The 11,000-nt window shown below is 44.3% G+C and overlaps 1 protein-coding gene across 1 annotated transcript; it reads right to left on the bottom strand.

Moving 5' to 3' along the window:
• Window positions 1-6: 6 nt before the first annotated feature.
• LOC126387265 (hepatocyte growth factor receptor-like) lies at window positions 7-10,826 on the bottom strand. The gene is made up of 6 exons (XM_050039800.1): window positions 10,015-10,826; window positions 6,733-6,914; window positions 6,536-6,645; window positions 6,154-6,319; window positions 5,606-5,742; window positions 7-1,161 (listed from the first exon to the last, which is right to left on the bottom strand). Exons 2-6 carry the CDS (start codon window positions 6,862-6,864, stop codon window positions 873-875), a joined length of 834 nt encoding a protein of 277 aa, XP_049895757.1. The 5' UTR covers window positions 6,865-6,914; window positions 10,015-10,826; the 3' UTR covers window positions 7-872.
• Window positions 10,827-11,000: the final 174 nt, after the last annotated feature.

Genomic DNA, 11,000 nt, shown 5'->3' with positions numbered 1-11,000 from the left:
ACGGGACGATTCAGGAGAAAAACAAAAGGAAAATGAATGTTGGCTCGTAACCCTTTTCACTCAGAAACATCTGGGGATTTCACACAGGTGAGTCACGGCGAGGCTGCGCTGAGACGCTTTTTTTTCCAAGCACATCAAAAGCAATTTGTCCAAATGCAATTATACAAATAAAGCATCCAGTGAACTGCACACAGGCAGCAGGGTTTTTTTTTTTTCACACATTACACCTACACTGCCTCCATCGACCTCCGCGGTGCCTTGGTTTACTCACCCGAGGCGCCACAGTCTATCAAAGCAGGTTTCCTTCTCTCTGTTGAGTGCAGGCGCAGGAGGTGTGACGTTTTCTACACGACACAATACATGGCCATTTGTCAAACATTCACATTACAGACAGCGAAAAAGGTCTGAGCCACATCTGTGTGTATCGAAGCACATGCCACCCAGAGAGGAGCTGAAGCAGAAATCGATCCTCTCCCTGTGTGGGTACAGCAGTCAATGATTGTTTTTGGGTGTTTGATGAATGGCGTCGTGCTTCTGTGACGGTGGCTTTGTCCGCTGGGAATCTTCGAGGAGGAGTTCCTGATCCTTGTAATTGTCTTGTAGAGGACGCAGGAAGCTGACCTCATGCTCCCCGGGGTCAATGAAAGGTCAGAAAAGTCCATAAGGTCAGCCATATAGTTCATGGAGGACCCTGTCGTGTGGCGATGCTCGAGAGGGTCAAAGGTCGATGATCTATGTACATTGAGTGAACAGTCACAGCTCTGAAAGCTGTTTTTCCTCAGCATACAGTGTCCAGTGTTTCCATACAGTAGTTCTTCATCCCCTCACTGCTCTTTTCTGAGTCTCTCTCACTGCACCTCCACCTCCCTCGCTCAGGTGCAGCACTCTCGCTCCACGTGGCAAAAAAACGGGGACTGGGTGGGCAGGGACGTGGAGGTGGAGGGGTCGGGTGAGGAAGAGGAGGAATCTGCAGTGGTAGCGGTGGAGCTGAGGAGGGAAGGGTAAGGGCTCATCTTGTCGATGTTGACGTAGGTGGTGTTGAGCAGGACGTAGTGCTCCCCGCTGAAGCTGGAGAAGATGGCGGAGATGCGGGACACCAGCTCGGAGAAGGAGGGCCGCCGCTCCGGCTTCGGATGCCAGCACTCGATCATCACCGTGTAACTGGAGGGAGAGGAAAGGAGAAGAGTCTTTTTCCAGCTTCTCAGATTTAAATATTTCCTGCTCACTGAGTTAATCAGTTAAATAATAAGTCCACAGATAACATGATTCATTCATTCATTCATTTTCCGCGACCGCTTATCCTGCTAGGATTAGCGGCGGGGGGTGGAGCCTATCCCAGCTGACACTGGGCGAGAGGCAGGGTTCACCCTGGACAGGTCAGCAGACTATCACAGGGCTGACACATAAGCCATGTTTCCATCAGCCTGTTTAGATGCGCATCTAGAAGTATTGCAGTGGAAAATTATGATGGAAACGCCAAAATTCTAATTAAAATCCCCTGATTTGCACAAACTAAAATACACTCGCTTTAGCCGGGTTTTGGTCGATTCGGAAAAAATTTTTATTCGCAAAATGGGGGATGGAAACAGTTATGTTCGAATTAAGTCTGACGTAGCGCACCTCTCTCCATGGTGATATCCACACTCCGGGTCAGGAAGGCGGTAATGCATTTACAAGCTGGTTGCCAACCGCCAGAAAACATAGAAGAAGAAGAATGCGAGACTTGTTTTGTTTCCAGTTCTGCGGAAAACTCGCGCGAGTTCGTAGTTTTCACCAAAGTCCGTACATTTAATGGAAACACACAGGATTCATATTTCTTTTAATGCGCATTTCCCAATGATTCGAATCACTTTTGGATGGAAACATAGCTACAGAGACAGACAACCATTCACACTCACATTCACACCTACGGACAATTTAGAGTCACCAATTAACCTGCATGTCTTTGGACTGTGGGAGGGAGGTTTCTCAGAGGACACAAACTCTCCAGGGTGAAAGTCCTGTGTTTATTTTTACTCATCCATCAGCCTTCCGTTACAGACTCTCTCGCTCTTTATAATGACCTTTTGAATGTAATAGTAGATGTGGCAGGTCTCTTCTCACTCACTACGTTTACATGCACAGCTTAATCGAGCTATGCTCAAAGTTCGATTTTGGTGTCTAATCGGACTTCTGTCCTTGTCCCAGTTTACATGCAACTGAGAAAATCAAATTACTGACGGGAACGTGTCCTCCTCCTCAACACTAGGTGGCGATATGCGTCGTTTCAGCGGGTTAATACGGCTCCCTTTCCGGTTGACCTATTACGTCACTTAATAATAAACAACTGGAGTCAGGCGGCAGACCGGCATTTTCAAACAACAGCAAGATGGATAATCTAACAGCTTTGTTCATCTCGTACGTAATGTACGCGTTACTGATTGTGCAGATAAGGTGCACGCTATCCCTCGTGGTCATGGTGATTTCGAGAGGCAGACAAGAACGCCGTATGCTGTTGGAGGGCTACAACAATAGCATGTCTTGTCTGTTCCGAGGTCATACGCCAGCGCGGGGGGTGTGGAGCATGCGCACATGCATTGTCTAGTTCAACTCCGATTACGGCGTATACATGCCGGAGAAAATTGAATTCCAATCGCATTATCTGGGTGTCTTAATCTGAGTTGGAGAACTCCGATATTAGTCGGAGTAACGCGTTTACATGCACTTCAGTTGTCCAGTTATAGTTGTCCAGTTATAGTCGGATTAAGGCAATAATTCATTTTTTTCAAGTGTCATGTAAACGTACTGACTGTATCTATGATGCCTATAACCACTGATAATGGCCAAACCAGCTACTTAATAATAAACAACATGCCATTTTCGTCTTGCATTTAGTGTTTTTCTCTTGTTGAGTTTCACTGTTACGTCCTTTGGTTTCTCTTACTTTCATTACCGACTTAATTTTGATAATATGTTCAGCAGGTGAAATAAAGTCCTGGTGACACCGACTGTAGCAGAAACTGCCACAGAAGAGGTTTCCAGTATTTTGCCAGCTGCTGATATGTCTGTCTGTGGACAGATTGTGTCAACTGGATAGCATCACAACGGTCCACGATGCAGTCACAAAACTTTACAGGTTTGTAGTAGAGATCAAAATGAAGTTTGAATTTGAAGATGGGTGTGTTCTGAGGAAAGACACCAGAAGTAGGTGGGAATCAGGGCAGGGGCCATTAGCCACCCCATTTTACGCCCTGGCCCACATTCGTTTTAAGTCATGCGTCGCTGAATCACAACTGGTGCGTCTTTAGTTTGACATTTGCTTTTTCACGTCTTTTTTTTTTGGATTCCTGTAGCAGTTTAATGTTTCTGCTCCTCTCCTCTTATAGCATTTTTCCATGTTACAATAAATCATCTCTTATGCACCATGTGAACCTGGAAACTTCAGAGGCAACTTTGTTTTCAACTTTATCAGAGAGGCTTTACTCTGAAACACTACAACAGATATTAATGGTTCATTTCATACACACTGTAAAGTTATTCCTCCCTCGCAGGTGTTGTGCATGTGAAATGAAATAACTATATCAGCGTGTCTCAAAGATAACTTTCACACCATAATCAATCTTTTTTTCTTAGCCCTGTCAAATGTTGAGGTCTCTGATATTGCCGCTATTATTTTTCTCCCCCGCACTTGGCAGAGCCGTCGTATCATTGTTAAGAATAAAGAAACCCCATTACTACACGCACAAGGTATCTGCCAGGGACCGCTATCACCACAACCCCCTGTGAGCGATCAGGAGTGAAGAATCACGGGAATGTTTGCGGACGTGCATCACCTCCTGATGTCTCTGTTTAATTTACAGCTTGGGAAATTTGGGCCTCTGCCTCCCTCACCTGAACACTCCTCCCACTCCCCTCTAATTTCCACACACACTGTAGATGTGCAGTGTACCTCAGGATGTTATCTGCACCGCATGAGATCACACTTGGCATTGGTTTCACAGTTAGTGGGTCAGAGTTTAATGGATAAAGACAATTCAGTGAGTTGATGTTTGTGCTGTATTGATATTAAATTACTATTGTGTTGTGACTTGATGTGACATTTTTAAAAAACTATAATTACTGCGGTTGTGCGCCTCCGAGAACTACTCAGGTTGCACTTGTTGTCAGTGAAAACATGGATGCTTCACACACAGAAGATCTATACAATCAGCACAGTTTCAAGATTAGAGTCACCAATTCAGTATCTGACCAAATGTCTCCCCTTCTGTTCCTGAGATATGACGTTAAAACATGATGATGTCACAGTCAAGCTGACCTTTGACCTTCAATATTTTATCCTGTTAGACATTTGTGTCAAGTTGTATCATAATTAGTGTATGAATTCTTGAGTTGTGGCCAAAAACATGTTTTGTGAGGTCACAGTGACCTTTAACCACCAAAATCTAATCAATTCATTCTTGAGTCCAACAGAATGTTTGTGCTAAATTTGAAGAAAGTCCCACACGGTGTTCTTGAGAGATCATGTTCACAAGAATGGGATGGATGCAAGGCCACAGTGACCTCTAACCTTCAACCGCTAAAATCTAATCAATTTATCATTGAGTCCAAGTGGACGTTTGTGCCAAATTTGAAGAAATTACGTCACGGAGCTCTTGAGATATCGTGTTCATGAGAATTAGAGGGATGCAACATCACTGTGACCTTTGACCTTTCACCACCAAAATCTAAGTGGTTGGTTCTTGAGTTCAAGTGGATGTTTGTGCCAAATTTGAAGAAATAACCTTGGTGGCCTTCTTGAGATATCACGTTCATGAGAATCAGATGGACCTAAGATCACAGTGACCTCTGACCTTGTTCTTGAGATATCGCATTCACCAGAATGGTACAGATGGACGAACTGACAACAAGAATTATTTTTTTTAATTACTCATAAAACAGAGGTTTCTGTTGTTTTAGCCTTGTGATGACGTCAGTATTCTATCAGCAGAAAAGATTTCCAGTCTTTTCTGAAGGTTGTGACTCAGGTTGAGTTCAGAGCTACCTGTGAGTTCACTTAAACAGTTAAACATTCTGGTTTCACTGAGACACGTCCGTAGATTTCTCCTGGCAAACAGTGACATGAACACGTCCAAAGAAAACACAACAAACCTCAAACTCTGCTGAAGTTAAAAAAAAACAACAACGGTGATCTCAGCTGTGTTCTGTGTGACTGCTGCTCTTTAGGAGCTCTTAACTTCCACAGCAACAAACAGACACAAACAAAAAACAAATGCCATCCTGGCGTCAGGTTTCAATCTGAAACTTTCTTTGTGTTCTGTGGCGAAGAAACGTGACTTTTATTTGACCCACGGCTGTGATGAGCTGTAACGCTCCACTGAGGAGCTGTGAGTGTTTCAGACGCTCGCTGAGGAAGATGATGGATGATCTAAACCTGAGTGGGTTTTATTTACGACTTCCAGTGCTTATACAGCTCTGTTACCTCCACCGTTCCCCCCCGCTGCCCCCTCCTGACTCCAGACTGCTGCTCTCTACAGTTTATCACTCACACTGACTGAGCTGTCGCACTGTGCTACACGAGGAGGTGAATGACAGGTGAGTACATGTATGTACATGTGTGTGTGCTTACAGGGCGTCAGGGCAGAACTCAGGCTGCAGCAGCCTCCTCCCCTGCAGGAGGAACACAGTGATGTCGAAGGAGTTCACATCCGAATATGGTGGAGCTCCACGGGTCATCAGTTCCCATAGCAACACGCCAAACGACCACTACAGGGAAGACAAGAAAATTAACTCTTTACTGACGTCTTATAGAACACTTCTGCGGAGTTATTTACGTCACTTCTTTTTTGTTGAAATGTAAACTGCCGAAAAAGGTGAGATAATTTTACACATTTCCACAAGATCACATCCCAGGATGCAGACTGTAGGTGCACAGCCTATCATTGGCCACCTATCTCAGAAATCCCAGTTGCTAGAGTTGGGCCAATATCCGGTATCTGGTCCAATGTAGGTAAATGACCATAGTTAGTAACGAGCTGAGCTACTTGCTGTTGGCTCACCTCTCCACCAAGACAAGTTTCCACCCAACACAATTTTCCAATCTTGGTGCAGAGTTTTAATGAGCTTATCCAAACTGTTCCAAGTATGTAAGACTGTTAAATGTAACTGGTTCCTCACCACGTCTGACTTGGTGGTGAACTTGTGCGTCTGCAGACTCTCCAGAGCCATCCACTTGACGGGCAGCTTGACTCCACTCTTGTTGTGGACGCTGTAATATTCTTTATCATAAACGTCTCGGGCCAGTCCGAAGTCGGCCACCTTCACTGTGTAGCTCTCATCCAGCCTGTCGGGGCACAAAGACGTTAGTTACTGTGCTGTTAAAAATCAACTCTTCCCACATTTAATCTTTCTCGTCTTTTCTTTCTAAGCCTGAGCAGCCCTTTATTTATTCTCTTCCCTTCTCACCTGCACTTAATTCTATTTTAGTCAAACTCTATTGTGGCCTGCTCCAGATACAACACACACTCTTGTGACATTAAATGAACAGATGCAAACTCACATGCAGTTCCTGGCAGCGAGGTCTCTGTGGACGAACTTCTTGCTGGCCAGATACTCCATCCCTCTGGCCACCTGCAGCCCGAAGCCCATCAGGTCCTTCACTGTTGGATTCTGTAGGAAACACAAACTGTTACTGGAGGACTGGGACACAAAACAGCTGACTGAGTTGTGTGAGTGTGTGTGTGTGTGTGCCCGTACATGTCCCTCATCGCGGATGAAGTTGCGCAGGTCTCCGTGCTTCATGTAGGGCAGAACCACCAGCGGCGAGCCCTCTGGCGGCAGACAGATTCCCAGCAGAGAGAGAACGTTCGGGTGGCTGAAGTCCTTCATGATGATCCCCTCCTTCAGGAACTGGGACACCTCTTCCAGGTCTGTGATGCCTTCGTAAAAAATAATAAAAACAAAACATCAACATTTTGTAGATGAAGAAACAGTTACAGTCTAGAGCAAGTGAAGAGCAGGAAGAGTTGGTGATGTGGGGAATTTTTTAAAAGATCTAGACGTGGACCAGCTCTGCTGTACTGATATCAACATAGAGGTCATTCCTTATAAACCTTTGGGGGGAAAAAGGTTTATGATGATGATGATGATGATGATGATGATGATGATGATGATGATGATGGCAATCCAGAAAAAAAAAACCCTCTCTGAAAGTCCTCACCCAGACCTGACCCACGCCAGATTCTCATTTGCCAATTGCATCGCTGCCTCTGATGTCCCGATCTTTAGCCCCACTGACTCTGCTGTAATCTGGTTAAAGATGGAGGCTGGAGGAACCAGCTGATCGGCCTTCAGCTGAGGTTTGACCCCAAAGATAGAAAGAAATGACATTTGGATTCAGAGCCTCTTTTTTTATGGTTAAGGACGAACATTACGTCATGGCTGTGAGGAGATTCCTTTCTCCACATTCCTGGAGATACAGTCTTGGTCTCGTCTACTTTCACCTACGTGTCTTAGTAACAGTTTAATTAGGATAAAAGCATCATCTCAAGGTCCCGAATATAACAAAAGAACACAAAAACAATACAGAGCCCTGAGAATTCACTAAACGTAATAAAAAGGTCCAAATCCCAGAGGACGAAACCCCCAGCAGGTCGAGCTCAGCTCATCCCGCTGTGCTCGATGGCTCCCTGTGTGACTGCACCAAGCTCTCCCCCATATTACTCCTGCATCAATCTCCTTGGTCCAACTGACAGGTTACACGATTAGGGGGGACCCTAATGTCATCCTCACCATCGGACGCCCATTCATCACCATCAGCTCAGCCCAAAATGGATTCAGGGCTCTGATGAGATGAGACTCTTAATGCTATTGGAGCGTTGTGATATCATACAGCAAGTATGCGATATACGCAGATGTAAGATGGAATGATTACGGTCGGATGTGGATACGTTTGAATAGTGTGTCGTGTGTGTGTTGTGGGGGCGAATTTGGAAAACAAGCGCTTCATTTGATTGTGAGTCATAACTAGGAACTCCCGAGTCCCCATAAAATAAACTAGAATAACCCCCCACCACTTTAAAATTGGATTTTGTCACCTTACGTTGCTACTCGCCTCAGTTAGATTAGCTGTGCTGTTTTATTTTGAGGAGAATTTGGGAATAAGAGGTGAGCTGTTCCAAAATTTAAGAATTCTCACTAAAATAAGTGCTGGTTGGTGGATCAGATACAATTTAAACACAGACTCTTCTTCACTCCACAACTCCACCAGTTCCGTCTCCTTTTCCACAGAACAAGAGAAACCAAGACTTGATTACAGTCTTGTGCGTCATATACCCTTTTTTCGACAGTCATAGGCTCGATTGGTTGGTTTGGGCCGTCAGGGTCCGTGTACTTCGCGGCCATTCGTTTTTCATTTCGAAATAACAAATTGAAACACAGAAAACCAACCATTATCCATTTTTTGTTTTGAAATGACCAAACAAAAAAGGAAAAAAACGATCTGTGTCCCGTTTTTTATTTGATAATAAAGAAAAGAAAAATGGAAAACAAATCATTATCTATTATCCGTTATCCGATTTAATTTGGGAATTTAAAAAACCCTGTTTCAATTTTTTATTTCGAAACGAAAAACGAATGGCTGCGAAGTACACGGACCCATCAGCCCAGCGTTGCCGGGATTTTCAATTCCATTATAACAAGGCTACCTTCTTGAGGGTGTGTCTTACACTGATGACAGCTTGTCTTGAGTGATGGCATTTAAAATCAGAGTCCCCTGAAGAGCTACTGAAGTCCCCTGTTATTTTTGCTGCATGCATGCTTGATAAGTTGTTTGGTGTACGGCCGGCATGAGTTAGATTTTTAGATTTAAAATCAAAACACAGACGCAGTAACGGTTCGTATATGTTTGTGCAGCTTGTTAGTGATGCGCAGGCCGACCCGTAACCCGGGTTACCCGCGAGTCGGGTTGGGTCGGGACAAGAAATGTTCACTTTATTGGCGGGGCGGGTGGGGCGGGTCATTAAAGATTAAATATGTCGGATATAGACTACTTGTTAACATCACTGTTGTAGGTTAGGTAATTGCATGTTACGTAACGTAACCTGCGACCTGACGTCACAAAGCATGTTACGTAACGTAACCTGCGACCTGACGTCACAAAAGCGCCAAGCAGCGGTTACAACAAACCAGAATCAATGAAGCGGTGAAGATGGAAGATGAAGTGAGGAAAAGATCACGGTCGGGAGAGTACAGAGTTAAAAGAAAAGAAGGCCAAGCTGCTAAATCTCATGTTTGGGACAATTTCTGTGAGGTAGTTAGTGCAGCAGACGACAGCAGCATTGGCTACGTGAAGTGCAATTCCTGTGATAAGCTATACAAGCATGAGAGCCACAAGACGGGTACTTTAATAGCGGCGGGGGCGGGTTGTGAAAATAGATGTGGTTGTGCGGGCGAGATGGAGCGGGTCAAATTATTTCATAAATGCGGGACCCGCGAGTTGGAAAAAACCCCACGACCCGCGCATCACTACAGCTTGTAAATGTTTAAAAAAAAATTAAAAACTGGATTCCCACACATTGTCATGGACAAAATGTCAAAACTTTTCCATGACTTTTCAAGGAGCCATGATAAATGTTTTTCTTGACAAACCTGCCTGATGTTTTTAAACACAACAGATTCAAACACTATGAAAACTAAATAAACAGAAGGAGAGGCAGAAGGAGAAAATGAATAAACAAAATGTTGTCACACATTGATGCATATTTGAGGTGAGTTGCATCAACAGCGACAGAAAGTAAAATTTGCCGTTATGTTACACGACGTGGAAGGAACTATTTCATTACACATCACAAAATTCCATCACTTTTACAGGCCTGGAAAATGTGACTGTGATATTTCATGACAGGTTTCCCATGACTGTGAGAACCCTGGAAAAAAACCAAAAACCTCTAAAGTGAAACAAGGAGTTGCAGACAAACTCAGCTCAGGTGAAAAAGGGTTTGGCTGAACTATAAACTCGTTAAAAGGGTTTGTACTCACGGTTCAGCGACTTGACGGCGCAGTGCTGCTTCTGCCCGTCTGGCTCAAGGAGCGTTCCGTGGAAGACGCAGCCGAAGTGACCTGCAGGTTACAACATGATGTGTTATTCAGATATTAGTCAGCATTAGTGAATTCAGACGCTCCTGTTCAAACCTGTAAAGTCCTCCCAAATAAAGTTTTTCCCGCTCCAAACAAAACAAGCCTCTCTGACAGAGGTCCATTTAAGACACATGAGATGCACCATTTTAAATCCTGATGAAGTTCAGCTGTGGAGCAGGTGAACAATGGCAGCCTGGATCAGACGGTACTTCAGGATGTAAACCAGTGATTTCTTGTTTACCCAAGGTGGCATAACTAGGTACTGATTGTTTTTTTCTTTGTCTCTGCACTACCTGAACAGTTCACCCTGAATTCAGGGCCCAAAGTGTCTGAAGTCCCACTCACTTCACCTGCAGTGTGTTTTTCCAATTAGTAGGAAGAGACTCTTGCTCCGTTGTAGGAGAGGTGGTCGTATCTTTTGCACATCTGTGTCAAAGGACGTGTTCATTTCAATGACAATTGTTTTTGTCAACGACCTTTCTTCCATGACGAAAACCAGACTGTTAAGAGCTAACAATAAATCTTGATAATAACTAAGACAAAATATATGTTTCATTTTTGTTGACAAGACTCAACTCAGATCAGTTTTCTCTGACAGAGATGAAAGTTTAGTTTGAATCACCAACTCTGTGAGAGGACACCAGTTTAAACCTCCAGACTAACATGTTGTACATGAAGACAGACAGCTGTCAGAACCAACACTGTCAGGGACCCATTGTTTTCTAATCTGCCCCTGAGGCCCGAGCTGAACAGACAGCAGACATTAAATCTGATGCTTCAGTGGAGACACTGCAGCACAACCATCTGAACTTCTCTCTGACTGAAAACATCTCTGCAGCATGCACATTTATTTTGGCAATGCACAGAAGCACACTGAGAGCTACCAG

This window comes from Epinephelus moara, unplaced genomic scaffold (genome assembly GCF_006386435.1).
Source record: "Epinephelus moara isolate mb unplaced genomic scaffold, YSFRI_EMoa_1.0 scaffold320, whole genome shotgun sequence".
In the NCBI taxonomy this organism is placed as follows: Eukaryota; Metazoa; Chordata; class Actinopteri; order Perciformes; family Serranidae; genus Epinephelus; species Epinephelus moara.
This window is presented reverse-complemented; position numbering and strand designations above follow the sequence as displayed.